This window comes from Odocoileus virginianus, chromosome 30 (assembly GCF_023699985.2).
Source record: "Odocoileus virginianus isolate 20LAN1187 ecotype Illinois chromosome 30, Ovbor_1.2, whole genome shotgun sequence".
Taxonomy (NCBI): Eukaryota; Metazoa; Chordata; class Mammalia; order Artiodactyla; family Cervidae; genus Odocoileus; species Odocoileus virginianus.
The window spans coordinates 33,965,317-33,983,673 of NC_069703.1; the positions used below are offsets into that span (position 1 = coordinate 33,965,317).

Here is an 18,357-nt window from a genome sequence, read left to right on the forward strand (position 1 = left end):
CAGAGACAGAAAATAGAGTACGGTTGCCCAGGGCTGGAGGGAGGGGGGCAGAGAGTTGCTGTGTTTCAGAGTTCTGGAGACAGATGCTGGCAACATCTGCAGAGCAATGCAAATGTGTTTAATGTCACTGAATCACACACTTTACAATGGTCAAAATGGTTAAAAAAAATTTTTTGGTATGTTTGTTTTGCCATAATTTAGAAAAGAAGAGTGGAGAACACATTTGAGTCAGTTCTAATGAGGTGGATGAACCTAGAACCTATCATACAGAGTGAAGTAGGTCAGAAAGAGAAAGACAAAAATCGTATTCTAACACATATATATGAAATCTACAAAAATGGTACTGAAGCATTTGTTTAAGGGCAGCGATGGAGAAACAGACATAGAGAATAGACTTATGGACATGGGGAAAGGGGAGGAGAGGGTGAGATGTGTGGGAAGAGTAACATGGAAACTTAAATTACCATATGTAAAAGAGATAGCCAAGGGGAATTTGCTGCATGTCTCAGGAAACTCAAACGGGGCTCCGTGTCAGCCTAGAGGGGTGGGATGTGGGGGAGATGGGAGGGAGGTCCAGAAGGGAGGGGATATATGTATACCTATGACTGATTCATGTTGAGGTTTGACAGAAAACAAAATTCTATAAAACAATTCTCCTTCAATTAAAAAAATTAATTAATTAAAAAAAAAAGAAGAGTGGAGTTTCAAAAGCGGAAAGAGTTGGGAAAAGTGGTCAGGGCAGAGGAAGCAGTGAGGACACAGATTCTAACCCCAAACAGGCTCTGGTGAAAGGCAGGCACAGCAGCCAGACCACGCTTAGGCGCTTCTTAGCTGTGTGTCTTTAGGCCAGCCATGTGCCCTTTCTGAGCCTCCTTTTTCTCGTTTGTGAGACAGACAATGCTAGTTATTTCTGTCCTCTTGCAGGGTTGTTGCAAGGGCCAAACGCGGTCATGATAACAGCTCTTCACTGAGCAAGTACTGCATGCCAGGCGCTGAGTAAGCCTTTTACACATATTGACTTGTTGAGTTCTCGCAACAACCCTGTAAAGGTGTGTTTTTATTGTCCCCATTTTACAGGTGAGAAAACCAAGGCTTGAGGAGGGAAGATGCCTGATGCACTTTATACAGCAGATGGAAGTGGAGGAACTGGGACTCAGACAGGATCTGTGATGAGAGCCCAGAGTACCCAGAGGGAGATGCTGAGGCCAGCCGCCTTCCCCGGCCCTCCCCCTCCCATTTCTCTCCCTCCCCCTCCCATTCCTCTCCCTTCCTCTCCCCTCCTCCTCCTCCTCCTCCTCCCAGGCAGTGTCCCAAGATTCCTGCATGGTAGGACTTGTTTTACCCATTAGGAGCTCCCACCTCTGGGTTCTATACTCTCTGGCACCTGATAAACTTCCTTCTTTGGGAGTTATTCCTACATCTGCCTCCCCACAACAGAATTTACAGTCTCCAAAGGTGAATCTGGCTATTTCTCATTTTAGAAACCCCGCAGCCCCAGCCTAGACTGCACAGAACTGATGAAAGCCTGAGCAGTGCTGGAGAGTTCAGACAGAGGACAGGACCCTGGACAGCTCAGCGGGGATAAGCGGAAATGGTGTGGCCTGAAGGGTTCTTTGAGGGTGCTGTCAGTGACAACGACAGCCTGAAAAGGAAGAGAAGAAGGTGGTTCAGACTACGAGGCTAGCAACAATTTAACATCATATCATTCTGTGGCAGGCCCACCCTGGGCTGTATGGGTCAGGACAAGGAAGGCATGCTATGGGAACAACCCACACTTCAGCTTCTCGACAGCATCAAGGTTTACCCATTGCTCCTGCAAAGCCTGTTGTGGTCCAGATGATTCTCCAGGACAGGTGTCCCCCATGCAGACACCCAGTGACCAGGCCACTTGGACTCTGTGGCTCCAAGCATCGCAACATGACGACTCCACAACAGCAGCAGCGGGACAAGAGCGTGTCAGAGGGCTTGTGCCAGCAATGTCCCTTCCACTCACATGTCCTTGCACCAACCTGGTCCCAGATCCCACCCAACTGCTAGGATGAGGTCACTTCAGTTCAGTCACTCAGTCATGTCCGACTCTTTGCGACCCCATGGGCTGCAGCATGCCAGGACTCCCTGTCCATTGCCAACTCCCAGAGTTTACTCAAACTCATGTCCATTGAGTCGGTGATACCATCCAATCATCTCATCCCTTTTCCTCCTGCCCTCAATCTTTCCCAGCAGCAGGGTCTTTTCAAATGAGTCAGCTCTTCGCATCAGGTGACCAAAGTATTAGAGTTTCAGCCTCAACATCAGTCTTTCCAATGAATATTCAGGACTGATCTCCTTTAGGATGGACTGGTTGGATCTCCTTGCAGTCCAAGGGACTCTCAAGAGTCTTCTCCAGCACCACAGTTCAAAAGCATCAATTTTTCAGCGCTCAGCTTCCTTCACAGTCCAACTCTCACATCCATACATGATACTGGAAAAACCATAGCTTTGACTAGACGGACTTTGTTGGCAAAGTAACGTCTCTGTTTTTTAATAAGCTGTGTAGGTTTGTCATAACTTTTCTTCCAAGGAGCAAGCATCTTTTAATTTCATGGCTGCAGTCACCATCTGCAGTGATTTTGGAGCCCCCCAAAATAAAGTCTGCCACTGTTTCCACTGTTTATCCACCTATTTGCCATGAAGTGATGGGAACAGATGCCATGATCTTAGTTTTCTGAATGCTGAGCTTTAAGACAACTTTTTCACTCTCCTCTTTCACTTTCATCAAGGGGCTCTTTAGTTCTTCTTCACTTTCTGCCATAAGGGTGGTGTCATCTGCATATCTGAGGTTATTGGTATTTCTCCCGGCAATCCTGGGGAAGTGCAGTTCCACATGTACAGAAGCTCTTAATATCTCCGTGATATGTGACAAACATTTCACATATCACACCTCATATAACCCTCCTGATGATTCCCAAGCACACACAATCCTGGGGCAGTCAGTAGAGCCGAGCTCGAGGCCTTGGAGTCTGGAGTAAGATCTGAGCTCAGATCCAAGTTCTCCTGCCGAACAAGTGATGTGCTGGCTGCGCGGATGGTGAGCCCCCCGTCACAGGAGGCATACAAGCAGAAGCTGAATGACTGCCTTGAGCGTCATCATAATCGTGTATTAATGTGAGAGAGAGATCTCCCAGAAGATATCTTCATTTTATTTACTTTAAAATTGTGTTTATGGAAATAAAAATTATATACAGTGAAATACATATAATTTAGATGTGCTATTTGGTGAGTTTTGACAAACACGTACACCTGTGCCCCTGACACCCCAGTGTAGACATAGAACATTTCCATCACTCAGAAAACTTCCTCTTGCTCCCTCCCTGCTCCCCTTCAGAATCTCTTTAAAGAATGAGGCTTAATTCTGAGAGAGGACTTGACAAAGGCGGGGTCTCATCAAAGCCTGGATGAGGACGAGTTAGGTAAAGTACCCGGGGCGTGTTTAAGGAGGTGCTCATCCTCAGGATCAGTTCTGCAGTCACACGGCCCTGAGTGAATGCCTCAAATTTTCTCCCATGGGGCAATCACTCTCCTTACCCTAGACCGGGCCCAGAATTTTTAGCAAGGCAGGAGGAATATTATGCTGGCCAAAAAGTTCTTAAGATAGTTTTGAAAAACCCAAATGAACTTTTTGGCCAACCAAACATACCTGGAACCAGAAGGGAAGGGCCATTCTTGAAGCCTTTCAAGTTACATGTCACAAGGCTGACCGCACCCCTGAAAGCTAAACCAGACACCCATGAGCCCCTCGAGGGGTCGTGGCCTTGACTCGGGAGCATGTGGCCCACATGGATTGCGATGCTCTCTGATAAGAGTTCCCACTTGCTGAACACCCAAGTGCCAGGCCAGGGTAGAGGCTTTATGTCTGTCCAGCGCTCCATACGAGCCTGAAAATTGTGTCTTTGTATCCCCATCTTTCAGTGAGAAAACTGAGGTTCAGGAAGGTGGGAGTGACTTGCCCGGGGTCACGTGAGCAAGGACCAGTGGTGTGATTCAAAGACAGTCCTCCCTGAGCCTCTTTCTCCTGCTGCCTCCCCGCAGAGCTCCAGACACAAGAACTGCCGGTGTGCAGGGGAGCCCCAAAGGCAAGGCCCCCACTCCTACGTTGACCCCTCCGATCCCCGTAAACTTGAGGGGCCAACTCCCCCTGCAGCTGGGGCCAGCGTTGCCCATCACCCAGAGCCTGTCCCTGCTTAGCAGCTGGGCACCCCCGGCTCCGACAGCATTTCCCTGGAGCCCGAGGGCTGGTTTGCAAACTACCGATGTATTTGCATACTCCTTACGAAAAGCCTGCTCTTTTCCCACCTGCAGCAAACTCCAGGCTGATTACTTTCTCCCCATGTTGGAGAGTTAATTACTCTCCCGCGTAGACCGGGTGTTTATTTGTAATCAGCAGAGGGCTGGAAAGAGGGGGAGGGAACCGGCTAAAGCAGCTGTCATTTGCCCAGATTCTGAAGCCACCCTGCGGGGGCAAAAATGAGGAGGAGCCCCTCACAGCAGACCTGCGCCCAGATCCCGGCTCTGCCCCTGGGCTTAACCCCCTTTTCAGGGAAAGGGGAAGGGCGATTGGACCTGAGGTAGGGGCGTGGGGGACGGTTGTGAGCTGCTGTGAGAGGCTGGTGGGATGGAGACAGAGGCTCAGAACATCGCCATGAAGAAAGCAGCGCCTGGACCACAGGACCAGGACATTGTCTACCCCAGAGACCTTCCAGGACTGCCTTAAGGTGAGACCGGGGGACAGAATCCCACCCCAAGAGACCAGACACTGAAGCAGCTCTGCCAGGAAAGTGAAAGTAGCTCAATCGTGTCCTGACTCTTTGAGACCCCACACACTATAAAGTCCATGCAGTTCTCTAGGCCAGAATACTGGAGTGGGTAGCCTTTCCCTTCTCCAGGGACCCTTCCCAAGCCAGGGATCGAACCTAGGTCTCCCGCATTGCAGGCGGATTCTGTACCAGCAGACACCAAGGAAGCCAGGCTGGGTGACATGGGAAATTGATTGCCCTCTCTGAGCCTCTGTCTGCCCATCAGTTCACTGGTGCCCTGGTGGGCAGTCACCTGAACCAGGCAGGGGCCATGAAGAGCATCCATCTCTACTCAGAGGTAAGAAATACTCCTGAAATTCCCAGGTTGGAAATGATCTCAGCTCAGGGGAGATTTAGTGATCTTCCCTCCAGCAGCCTCCCTCTCACCCTGGCCCAACCCAACAAGCCTGGACTTTCCTCCTTTCTCCTACTCTGATCAAGGTGTCTAGAGACCCTTCAACACCTGATCCCCACACGTCAGAAGCAGAAGGCAGGCGCAGCCCACGTGTCAAGATTGGACAGACTCCCAGTTGCTGTCAGAGCTCCAGAAAGGTGCTGGACTGCCTGCCTCAAGCAAGCAAGGCACCTATGAAAACCATGGAATCTCTGGGCCCCACCCGCGAAATTCTGTTCAGGACATAGGAGTGCAACTTGATTAATGGTATCCTTAACCAGCTCCCCAATGGGACTCTGACCCAGGAAACTACTATTTTGGTTCAACTCCTCCCTCTTTTTTTTTTTTTTTTTTTTACAAATAGGGAAATGGAGGCCCAGAGCGGTGATCTATCCATGGACACTCACAGAACTGGGAGTCCCCTGCCTCCAGCCCGTAGTGGCCTCTCCTGATGAAAATCTAAGGCGGGAAGAGACATGGTGATGATGTGGAGGGGTCAGAGCGAGGGAACCTGTCTGGGGTTCTTGGCTTGCCCATGGGAATGGAGATCTTGGAGACACTAGAAGGAGACGAAGGCACCTCTTCCCCTTTGCCCTGGGAGGCAGAGAGGTGCACATCTTCAGCCCACCCCTTCCTGCCAAGACAGGCTTCCTCGTGAGCCAGGGAGAGGAGAGGGAGCAGCCACTCACAGGCTGTGTGACCACTGTAGGCTGCCAGGTAAAATACAGGATAAAATATATATATATATATTAGTATAAGTATATCCTATGCATAGTGTTGTTTATCTGAAATTCAAGTTGAACAGGCCATCCTGTATTTTTATTTGTTAAATCTGGCAATACTTTGGCCACCTGATTCGAAGAGCTGACTCCTTGGAAAAGACCCTGATGTGGGGAATAATTGAGGGCAAGAGGAGAAGGGGGTGATAGAGGATGAGATGGTTGGATGGCATCATTGACTCAATGGACATGAGTTTGAGCAAACTGCAGGAGATAGTGAAGGACAGGGAAGCCTGGTGTGCTGCAGTCCGTGGGGTCATAAAGAGTCAGACACAACTGAGCTACTGAACAACAATATCTGGCAACCCTAGACCCATGAGTCACTTTACCTCTCTGAGACTTAGTTTCTTCATCTTGAAAAATGAGCCAATACACTACCCTGTAAGGATACTGTGTAAGTTAAGTAAGAAGATATATGTAAAATATTTGGCACAGGGGAGGTAAATTTGCGAAGTTGGCAAGTCTTGCGTTCAGAGTCCCCATACCCAACATTTTCATCTCCACCATTCCTCTCTCCCTTCCAGAGTTCCTGTTTTAGACCTGCAGGATTCCAGTGAACATCTTCCGAAAGCTACCTGATGCAGTGGAAATTACCACCTTCTGGCTGTGTGACCTTGGACAAGTTGCTTACCCTCTCTGAGCTTCATCTGTAAAAGGATCTTATCATAGTATTACCTTCTTAGGGTTGCAATGATGAAATTAGTGTATAAAACACTAGTATTAAGTCTAGCATCAGGGCTCACTAATTAGAGCTCATTAACACCTTGCACTAAGACACACCTTTAATTTCATTGTTTAACAGAACATCCTTTATCCCCAGGGAAAGAATGAGTAAAGGTGGAGCTGCAGGCCCAGTGATAGGAAAACAGGGAGATGTTTCCACTTGGTGAGCAGGGGTGAGGATCTAAAGGTGGGGTGGGGTGGAGGCTTTGCCCGGCCTCTCTCCTTGCATCCCTGTGAACTTCTTGGAAGCTCGCATGAATCAGGCCTTCTGGGTACCACATTCCCTGGATGTGGGATCCAGACATCCCTCAGGACGCAGACCCTGCCTCCACCAGGCAGAGGTGTGTCCTCCTGGCTGGCTCCCACAGCCGGCACTATCTGTTTTCCAAACTCGCTCTTAATCCTCCTAATCTTTTTACATCTCACCTGCCTGCATGCCTGGTGGCTTCCATTAGCGCCTTTCCAGCCTGATCTGCAATCTCCATCTTGGGAACATCTCCAAGAGCAGCTCCACCTGGCTCCCGGCAGGCTTGGCTTCTCCCTCCTGGGCCGCCAGGATGCTGGTCTCCAGATGCAACCCGCCGTTGGGGGAGCTTGTTTGCTTTTTTGTTCGTTTTTTTTTTTCCCCGTATTTTTCTTACTTTTCCCTACAAAATTATTTTGCTGTGTTTGGTCTTCTTTTTACTCCCCCCGCCCCGCCCCACCAAACTTCTCGACTGGTCTCCTTGCATGGGCAGCCCTGAATAGCATGTGAGAATTTTGCCAAGTGCCTGCCATGCACCGGATTCAAACAACACTGATCACAAGCCTCGTCCCAGTCTGAGGGGTCAATGTCATCCCCAAACACGGGTGTTCTCCCCGCAAGAGCACACACAGCAGAAAGGGGGGAGATGCTGAATTTGGATCCATGCTGCCTCCATCGCCACAACAAATTATTTGTCGTTTTGCGATCCCCTCCGTTTTTCATAAAACGATCCCCTGAAGCTCTTTTATCTGCTGAGAGAGGCAAAGAATAAAGTGCAGGCGCTGAAGACGTGTGGCAGTTTCTGACAGTTCCCTCCCCAATTCCCAAACACTCCCCGCACGGAGAAGAGAAACCCTGATCTTATGGGGGGGGGGGGGGGGCGGGGGGGGAAGGAGAATGGAAGGAGAGATTCTGAAGGCCCCCAGAGGAGGGGAAGGATTTCTCGAGAAAGACAAGATTAAGACAATCTCCATAATAAAGAGCCGGCCAGGAGAAGGAGAAAAAGTGGATTGGGTAGTGAGTCTGGAGGTCTGTGTTTTTGATGGAGAGGGAGGTGCAAGGTAGCAGATGAGAGTGAAGGGGTGTCCGTGTCAATGCCGTGTCCCCTTCTTGGTGTTCAGACAGTACCGTGGGGATTTGAACAGACCCGTTCACAGGATAGCAGAGGGAGCAGGATTGTATGAGAATGTTCTTAGGTTTTTTTCATCATAACCAAAAATTTCCATGAAAAGGAGCAGGGCTACATGAAATGCGCTGCACGCATACCACGGAGTACTACTCAGCGATAAAACCGAACCGGCATGAAGCAAAAGCAAGGCTGAATCTCACAGGCATGTGAAATGAAAGAAGCCAGACGCAAAAGACACTGAGGGATTCTATTTACGTGAAGTTTAAGAACAGGTAGAAGTGACCCATGGTGAGAGAGCTCGAAGCGCTGGTCTCTTTGCGGGTAGAAGGGAATACAGTCGTCCCTTGGTATCTGCAGGGGATTGGTTCCAGAACATCCCTGTGTCCCCTTGGAGACCCAAATCCAAGGATGCTCAAGTCTCTTCTATAAAATGGTGTAGCATTTGCATATATCCTACACACATCCTCCTGTATTTTAATCCTTTCTGGATTACTTATAATACCTAATACAATGTAAATACTATGTAAATAATTGTAAATACAATGCAAATGGTAGTAAATAGTTGCCTGCATGTGGCAAATTCAGGTTTTGCTTTTGGGGGAACTCGCTGGAATTCCTTTTCAAATATTTTTGATCTGTGGTTGGTGGGATCGGTGGATGTGGACACTGAGGGCTGACGGTAATACAAGAGGCACAAGGCAAGTCGCTGGGGTGATGGAAATGTTCTGTGTTTTGATCTGGGTGTGGTAAAGGGTGTCTTCATTTACACAAAAAGCCATTGAATGGGCGCACTTAAGATTTGTGCATTTTACTGTGTGTAAATAATACCTCCGTGTTTTTAAGTGCAATACAAGAACTTTAGAGTTATATTATATACACATTTGACTATCTGCATTTTGCCTAATAAAATCAGAGAGAAAGAACTAAAGATAACTACCCATTAAAATACGGCAAGGGTTGCTCCATCCTTTTTGCTTCAGACCCTCAAGGAGCCTATTCTGTAGCATGTACCTGTGGGCCCCGACCCCCCATCTCCAACCTCCCACCCCTAACCACCGCCACCCGACCGCTCCCCCAACCTCCACCGCTGTCTGCCTCAGATCCAGAGCCTCTTGTGGTCTAAACACCTCACCACTGAGTACAGCTCCAGTCTTTAAATATTTAATTTTTTTTAAAGGGCGTATACATTAGCCAACTGATACTCCGTTGAAGGACTAGAAATCTGTTCTAATGTCAAAGCTAAAAGTGGCTGCATAGAACTATCCCGAAACAGTAATATGGTCTTCAACATGGTGCTTTCCTAAGAATTTTTTTCCAAGGGTAAAATTGACCACCGACAATTATTGCTTCTTATGCTGATTTTGGAATGCAAACTTTGAGTGGGAGGTGACGACTCCACCAGAAAGAATCTGACTAATTTAGAAATTATTTCTCTGATGACCCCCAGACCCTTGACTGCTCTCTGGGATGGGGCTCCTGGATCCCGACCTCACAAGCATGACAAGGGGTTTCCTCTCATTCCTTCACTCTCGCTTCCCCTCCAGGACCTTGAGCTCTGGAGAAAATGAAAAAGACACCCTCCTCTTCTGAATGAAGGTGTCCCAGCTGTGACATTCATAGCCTACTGCTGACCCATTCCTTTTCACACTAATGATACGTTCATTATTATCGATGTCTTTTATTTCTTGGGAAGTGTTTATACTCTTGCAACAGCCTGATAAGTGAAATCATCCAACAGTAGGAAATAAGGCAAATAGATAACTGGTGTCCTTTCAAAGTCAAATTAGAGTCGTGTCTAACAAGCCCTCCTAAGGGTCACCTGACACTCCAGGGGAATGTCACTTTGCTTGACTTATTATTTACTATTGATTGGGGCCCAGGCTCTGTAAAGATAGCTGTTAGCTGGTAGAAAACTGATAAGTTGCCAATTATTTTTGTCTGGTAGAGATGCAAATGATTTCTTTCCAGTAGAGTAGATAACCCCAACATGATGATCTTATTGTCCTAAACAGCACTAACCAGTTTTGTAACTACCTTAGCAACCTATGAATATTCCAGAATTCTTGGGGGTTTTTTTGTTATTGTTTTTTTCACTGAATCTCTCTCACCCTAAAGAGGTATATATAATTTTTTTTCTCATATCCTTCATTGAACAAGCTTTGTTCCTTCATTTATAAACTGCAAAAGAAAACTAACACATGCTCCCTATGTTTTTCTTTTTTAAAGTATTTATTTATTTATTTGACTGCATTGGGTCTTAGTTGCAGCACTTGGGATCTTTGATCTTAGTTGTGGCAGGTGGGATCTAGTTCCCTGACCACGACTGAACCCAGGCCCCCTGCACTGGTAGCACGAGTCTCAGACCCTGGACTGCCAGGGGAGCCCCTCACTGTATATTTCTATATGAATTGTGCATTTAATATTTTGAAAAGTATACTCTGAGAAGCCTTTCATAGTATTTGTTTTATCCTCATGCCAACTCTGTCATTTTCTATATGATCTTGGGAAAGTCTTTCTGTTTCTGATCCTCAGTTTCTTCATCTGTAAAATGGGAGCAGTCAGGCTGACCATTCTGGCTCTGACACAGTATTTCTAACTCCTCTTGCAGGCAAGCAATATTGACACAATGCAAAGAAGACAATGCTGGAAGGGATGTTACAGACCACCCTCCCTGCTTCCTCCCTCATCTTCTCCCTCATCTTGAGAAAGTGAGGTTCAGAGAGGTTAGGTAACTGGCCCAAGGTCACACAGATATTATTTATAATGATGATTTATTTTAATGTGGTATTTGACAGTATGAACTTCCTTATGTGGGCATGCATGCATGCTAAGTCACTTTGGTCATGTCCAGCTCATTCTGATCCTATGGACTGCAGCCTGCCAGGCTCCACTGTCCATGCGATTCTTCAGGCAAGAATACTGGAGTGGGTTGCCATGCTCTCCTCCAGGAGATCTTCCCAACCCAGGGATTGAACCCTCATCTTTTATGTCTCCTACGTTGGTAGGCAGGTTCTTTACCACTAGTGCCACCTAGGAAACCTAAACTTCCTTATATATTCGTATAATCCCTTGGCAGCCCACCAAAGGGACTGTTATCATCCCCATTTACAGGTAAAGAAACTCAAGGTCCAGAGAAGTGATGTGGCTTGCCCAAGCTCATGGAGAGGTGCTAGCTCCTTTGAGCCCCTGGACCCTGACGAGTAGGAAAGGGGCCGGCAGTACGAGCTCTGGGCCCCCACCCTTAAGCCAGAGCGTCCCCACCTGTACTTGTATGCACATCGCCTGTCACACAAGATCGCAAGAAAAAGGGAGTCTCCGAGTCTTGAAAACCCTGGTCCTAGACTGCCTTCACCTGCCCAGGTGCAACAACCCTCCCTCTTCTCCTCTTCCTCTCCTCCTCCCTCTGGAAAATGAGACAAAGCAACGGCAGCAAGGACAAAACATGGCCATGGGGAGAAGCAGAAAGACATGGTCAGCCAGGCCTGAACACACTGGCCTCCGATCTGGGGGAGACAGAATCACCCAGTCTAAAGAAAAGCGTTCTCAGGCTGGCAACAACAAAGGGAGCTGGGTTGACAGGTTGTGAGCCCCCCGTCAGTGACCATGAGCAAGGCTGGGCGACCCCTCCAAATGCTGACAGCAGTTCTCTAGGTGGGCATTTATTGCTGATTTTCATTTTTTATTTTTAAATGTTGATAAAAGCTGATTATTAAGTGTCCAGTTTTGTATGTGTATTATGTCTCTAAAACTTTAGACTTTTCAATAAAGTAGAATCTGTGGTTTCCAACTTATGAACAACAACCAAAAACAGACTGAGGCCCCAGGAAGTCAAGCACAGTCCCAAGGACATGCGGCGAGGAAGTGGCAGCCTAGAAAGCTGGTGACCAAGCCTCTCACGACTGCGTCACAGTTCTTGTCTTTTCACGCTTTTCTGTATTACCAAGCTTTTGGCAATGAATACGTGCTGCTTCCGCGATCATGAAAAAGTCTTACAAGTCACTGATTTGAGAGAAGGTTCCTTCTACCCTGCTGCTCTGTGTCTCAGGAGTCTCACTGCCCCGCCCAGGACCCCCTCCCCTGCTCCCATCCCAGCAGCCTCCCACCTTGCTGTCCCTGCGCTTGCGCCAGTGTGGTTGGGCTAGAATGTCCCGTGTTGCAGTCTTGCTGAGGTCTGCTCAAAATGTCCCTTGCTGGCCTCTGGCCTCTGGGGCGGATCCAGGGAAGGAGAAGGAGAAGTGGGAAGGGATGTGAAACTTGGCCCCGGGCCAGCACCGCCCTGCTGGGTGTCCCACAGGGGTCCCCGCGTGAAGGACCAGAGTATCCAGTGCGCTGAAGACTGGACGCAGGTGAGGCCACCGCTGGATGGGGAAGGGGGCTGTGACGTTTAGCGAGCCAGGGGAGGTGGCCCAGGAGACTGGACCGGGCAGGGAGGGAGGGAGAGTGCTGCTACCTGGTTCTGTGCCAGGACAGGGCTGGGGGGCACTGGTCCAGGACCCAGAACAAGTAAATGGGGGGACCTTGACTCCAGAGTCTTGGGGGGAGGCTGGGAGGTAGCCACAGAGCCATCAGCTCTAACCAGAATTCCTGGATCCTGGCTGGGAAAAGGCTGGGGTGTCAGAGCCCAACAGAGGGGTCCCACAGAGGGACCCAGGAGGTGACAGTCAGCTGTCTGTCCTCCAGTGGGTGCTAAGAGGTTCCACGTGTGGGGAGGAGGGAGCAGATGTGTGTGTCAGCTGTTTGTGAATTCCAGTGTGGATGTGCAACTCTGCCATCTGGGTGAGAGAGTGTTAATTAAACAGGGAGCGGGCACTCAATAAATATTTATTCAAAGGAACCGATCATCTGTAGGGAGTGTATGACTGTGTGTGTCCAGGTAAGTGAGGGATGGAGTGTGTCAGTCGGAGTGTCCAGGGTTGTGTGGTGGACTTTTAAGTTTGCTTATTGTGTTGTGTAGGTGTCTGAGGGCTAGAAGCTGTGTTCATGTGTCTGAGTGTGTAACCCTATGTGTATGTTCAGCTGTGTGTGTCAATCTGTGTGAGTTTGTGGATCTGTGTGTATGCTAGGGGGGTCCTTGGAGCTGGGTGGAGAGTGAACTTCAAAGGCCCTGGGTAGGGTATGTGTGCAATGGTCAGGGACATATACAGATATCATGGGGGGGGGGGGGGGCGTGGTTCAAGTGTGTGAGCTGGGTGTGAACAAGTGTGTGCTGTCCAGCCTGCCCAGGCCCTGCTCGTGTCTCCACAGCGGGACCATGGAAGCCCCCCGGGGCTGGCTGGTGATCAGCGTGCTGGCCATCTCCCTGGCCTCCTCCATGACCCAGGACGTGTGCCGAGCCCCAGACGGGATTGACGGAAATGCAGGGATATCTGGCCGACCCGGACGGCCAGGCCTCAAGGGGGAGCGAGGAGAGCCGGGTAAGCCCTCCCTTGGGACCGCAGCCCCTCATCCTTGGGCCTGGGCTGGCCTCCTGGAGGTGGCGGCTCAGGGTGGCAGTGAGAAACAGAGGTCCACCTGGGCCCCCACGTGAAGCCCCTGCAGTCTGTGCTCGGTCCCAGGGCCCAGCCTTCTCTCAAGGCCCCCCGGGGCCTCTCTATATCCCCCGTAACCGCCACATCCTCTTTCTTTGGCCTTGCCGTCCTCCTCTGGGGAGTGGGCCACTTCAAGCAAGGCCTGTGAAAGGTCCTAAAGCTGTGCCCAGCCTTGGTCTTTGTACAATCACCAGAAAGACGAATGCCCTAGCCTTTAGATTTGAGAGCCCTTGTCTTGCTGTGTGACCTTGAGTGAGTTACTCACCCTCTCTGAGCCTCAGTTGCCTCATCTGTAAAAGGGAGAAAGACCCCACCTAGCATGTGGAGAGGGATCAATCCATAACATCTGTCGTTTTTGCTTCCAGCTTCCCTGCAAGCCTGTCCCTGCTTCCCCCTTCCCTGCCCCTTCAAGCTTCAGAAACTCTCATATTTGAGAAAAAAGGCCAAGGGTGAAGGAAGAGGGAGGAGGGCAAGACCAGAGCCAGAAAAGATGGTCTTGTGTAATCATCCTGAGACTCCCAGTCCATAGACCACCAGAAAGATCTGCACAGGCATTTGCAATGATCTGTACCCAGGCATCCTACAGGTAGCCCCTGCATCTGAAGAAGTCGAGGTCAATGGCCTGGTGGGGGACAGGGGGAAGTGTGGAGTGCCCAGCTGTGGGCAGGAGTGCAGTGAAGCCAGTGGACTGCCTTTTCCCAGAACCTGATCCTTCCCCAAGTGTCTGTTCAATTTCTCTTCATTGTACAGATAAACAAGCTGGGGCTCAGAGAGGTTGAGACACTTGTCCAAGGTCACACAGAACCAGTCAGAATCAATCAGGCCAAGACACTCCCCTACCCTCTTATCCCACAGCTATTTGGGGCCCCAGCCACCTCCCTGAGGTCTGGAGGATACCAGACTCTCAGTCCCAACCTAACCTTTCTCCCCACAGGGGCCCCTGCCATCCAGACGGGCATCCGTGGCCTTAAAGGAGACCAGGGCGACCCTGGACCACCTGGAAATCCAGGCAGAATGGGCTACCCAGGACCCGCTGGTCCCATGGGGTCCCCTGGCCTCCCGGGGTTGAAGGGCACCAAAGGGAACCCCGGAAACATCAAGGACCAGCCGCGGCCAGCCTTCTCGGCCGTGAGACCGAACCCTCTGACGAGAGACAACGTGGTCATCTTCGGAGAGGTCATCACCAACCAGGAGAATGTGTACCAGAACAACACGGGCAGGTTCCACTGCTCTGTCCCAGGCTACTACTATTTCACCTTCCAGGTGGTGTCCAAGTGGGACCTCTGCCTGTCCATCAGGTCTTCTCGGAGGGGCCAGATCCAGCCCTTGGGCTTCTGTGACTTCAACAGTAAGGGATTCTTGCAGGTGGTGTCTGGAAGCACGGTGCTGCATCTCCAGCAGGGAGACCAGGTCTGGATTGAAAAAGATGCCAGTAAGGGCCGCATTTACCACGGCCCAGAGGCCGATAGCATCTTCAGTGGCTTCCTCATCTTCCCATCCACTTGAGCAGGGAAGACCCCCGCCCCTGGTCCCCACCGTGGCCACTGCATCCAGCTGTGTGACCCTGGGCCACTCACTCCAGCTCTCTGGCCATCTCTGCTCTGCCCTATCGAGTGGGTGTTCTGTTGCTTTAGCTGCCTGAACGGAGATCATGTCTTAGAACTCTTCCTGGAATAAATATCTGAATCCACATCTGCTGAGCCTGAAGTGCACTGACTACCTTGGGCATTGGGAGGGACGCTGAAGAATGACAACAGTTATTTAAGTGCTTACAAGGCAGGCCCATATTTAGCTTTTTACAGCATGTATTTAGCAGGTCCTGGGAGCCTCATCAGCCTGGGCTCGAATCCTGGGCCACCATTTGCCTAAATCCAATTACGTGCAATTTATGTTGCTTTGGTGAATCTCAGTTTCCTGATCTGTAAAGTGGGAATAGTGACAGCACCCACCTCAATGTGTTGTTCAGAGGATTAAATGACTTGATATATGAAAATTGCAGGGGAGTTCCTGGGGCATTAATAAGGGGCTTCTCAGATGGCACAGACTGTAAAGAAGGTGCCTGCAGTGTGGGAGACCTGGTTTTGATCCCTGGTTTGGGAAGATCCCCTGGGGGAGGGCATGGCAACCCGTTCCAGTATTCTTGCCTGGAGAATCCCCATGAACAGAGGAGCCTGGCGGGCTACAGTCCATGGGGTCGGAAGAGTCGGATGCGACTGAGTGACTAAGCCCACACGCATACAGTTTAGCCTTTATTGTATTTTGTTTAGTCTTTACAGGTGAACTTTGAGTTGGGTATTATGACTGACCCCATTTTACAGATAATGAAACTGAGTGAGTGTTAAGGAGAACTTAAAGCCCAAGGTTAGCATGTAAGGCAGAGAAGGGCATGGCAACCCGCTCCAGTATTCTTGCCTGGAGAATCCCAGGGATGGAGGAGCCTGGTGGGCTGCCATCTGCGAGGCTGCACAGAGTCGGACACGACTGAAGCGACTTAGCAGCAGCAGCAGCATGTAAGGGGAAGGGGTGGGGTTGATCCCAGGTCCTGCTAATACCCAAGTCTGCGTGTTTACCTGCTCCCCTCACCAGCCTCCACAGCCACACACCTGACACATGGCACATGTCGCTTCCAAGGCTGAACCAGAAAGGCAGGGGCTCAGAGAGAGGGAGCACTTGACCCAAGGGCATCCAGAGGTCCTCCCTGCCAAGTGTCCCGAGTCCAGCTCCGGACTTCTACCCTGGCAGGCGTGGAGGGTGGGCATGCATCCCGCTTGCACTGGGGCCTTGGAGGATTTGGAATGTTCCTGGTCCATTCCCAGGGTCCCACTCTGCCTGTCCGGGTGCTGCTGAGAAGCAAAAGCTCCACTATGTCCTCTGTGTGTGAGAAGGGTAAGGAGACCAGAAGTCCAGTCCTGGACATGCCCCATGCTTTTTGCCAAAGGAAGCCAACTTTACCTTTGTGCTGCTCATGCTCACATGTAAACACACACACACAAGAATACATATCACACACTCACACACTTCCTGGACCAAGACTCACTCACTCCTCACCCACAGACCCACTCCCTGAGACCCGCAGGGCACACCCCTGGACACACTACTTGTGCCTTCAAACGCACAGACACACTAAGGGATACACACGGTCATACCTGCACAGCCCCACCTCCGATTCCCCACAACCATCAGTAGTGCTCTCTCACACACACGTCCCAGACGTAGCCCTGACACACAGGTGCACACTCACGCCTCACCCTCCCACGCGCACGCACCTTGGAAATGCCCTTGTTCTCTCGAGCGTTGACCTTGGGGTCCTCACGTACCGACAGCCCCCCCCCACCCTCCTTCCCCACACATTGGGACCCTCTGGGAGTCTGTCTGGCCCCATCGACAGTCTTGTGGGATCAGGAAGAAGAGAGTGGGGCTGCGGAGGCTCTCCAGCCCCGCTTTGGCCTCCACTCTGCCCTGGTTTCCCCCCCGGCCAGCCCGGCACACACATACATGCACATGGACCAGGAAGCGAAACAGATCTGTGAGGCCCTGCTGTGAGCTGGACACTTCATAACCATCAATGCGTTTAATCCCAACAAAACAATGAGGACCCCGAGGCTCAGAGAACCGAGGTGTCTACACAAGGCCCAGTGGCAGAAAGCGGTAGGTCCTGGCTTTGAACTCTGCCTGACTCCAGACTGGAGGGCTTCTCATCACAATGGGGCTCCCAGACACCCTCGGGGTGGAGGTTCCATAAGAAGCTAGAGACCCGGCTGTAGAAATGATGGGTGCGGGGGCGGGGGCACGCCGCTGCTTTGTATCCTAAATTCCATCCACACCCACCCCTCTTTGCCGAGGCAGATCACGGCCCCTCGGAGAGGAGGGGACCCAGCAGCGTCCAGCTGGCCAGCCGGGAGGGGCCAGGGAGAGCCGCGCGCGGGCAGAGGCTGCCACCTGCTGGACAAGCCAGACCAGGCGCAAAGCAGGTGCCGGCCGAAGACGGGCGGGGGGCCTGGGTGCCCTCCGGCGGGTCCCCCACGCCCTCCTGATGCCACGGCTGTCCTCTCTGCCCTCCCCAGCCCTGCACCCACCTGAGAATTCCAGGGCCAAGTGCACTCACATTCTCGCTCTTGCTCCACACTCTGCAGCCCAGAGCCACGGGGCGGAGGGCCAGCTGGGGAGACGGGCCCTGACCGAGGCAGGGGCAGCCTTCCGAACTCAGCGTGTGACTCGCACGGGGCTGGGCACGGCATGGGCATTAGCCCTGCCCTGCATGGAGGCTCCTGAAACCCCACTTTCAGAGCAGAAATCGATGCTTGGGGAGGTCAAACCACTCACTTACATGAATGGCAGGCGCAGAGTCAGGGCTGGAACACTCCACTGCCCGTTACCTCCTTCTTTCCTGAAACTTCTCATGAGGAGAAGGGGAGAATGGACCTCTCTCAGCTCTGCCAGCCTGGCCCTGACTGGCAACCCCTCGCCAGCCTTAATGGGCTCTGAGAGCAGATGTGGGGTGCTGGGGATGGAGGTGAGGAAGGTGGAGCTGGCAGGGAAGGTAGGTTCACCCGGAGCCCCAGCAGAGGAAGAAATGCCAACACCAAAAGTCCGGTCTTCCCTCCCCCACCCCACCCCCAATATACAGATGGGAAGGCTGAGGCCTAGGGACACCAGGGCTTTGCTGAAGGCCTCCAGGCAAGGGAGCGGCAGCGCTGAAAGGAGACCCCAGAGGAGTCTGTCCACCAC

At 51.1% G+C, this 18,357-nt stretch overlaps 1 protein-coding gene across 3 annotated transcripts; it reads left to right on the forward strand.

Annotated features, from left to right (window-relative positions):
* The first annotated feature begins 12,340 nt into the window (after positions 1–12,340).
* On the forward strand, positions 12,341–15,321 carry C1QA (complement C1q A chain). Of its 3 annotated transcripts, none has more exons than XM_020874584.2 (3): positions 12,341–12,447; positions 13,346–13,515; positions 14,564–15,321. In XM_020874584.2, the coding sequence occupies exons 2-3, from the start codon at positions 13,353–13,355 to the stop codon at positions 15,133–15,135; spliced, it is 735 nt and encodes a 244-aa protein (XP_020730243.2). In that variant the 5' UTR covers positions 12,341–12,447; positions 13,346–13,352; the 3' UTR covers positions 15,136–15,321. The 3 variants fall into 3 exon arrangements, with proteins under 3 accessions (XP_020730243.2, XP_070314990.1, XP_020730244.2); XM_070458889.1 differs by having other exon boundaries at positions 12,379–12,447; positions 13,316–13,515; XM_020874585.2 differs by lacking the exon at positions 12,341–12,447 and adding an exon at positions 12,950–12,974.
* The last annotated feature ends 3,036 nt before the right edge of the window (positions 15,322–18,357 follow it).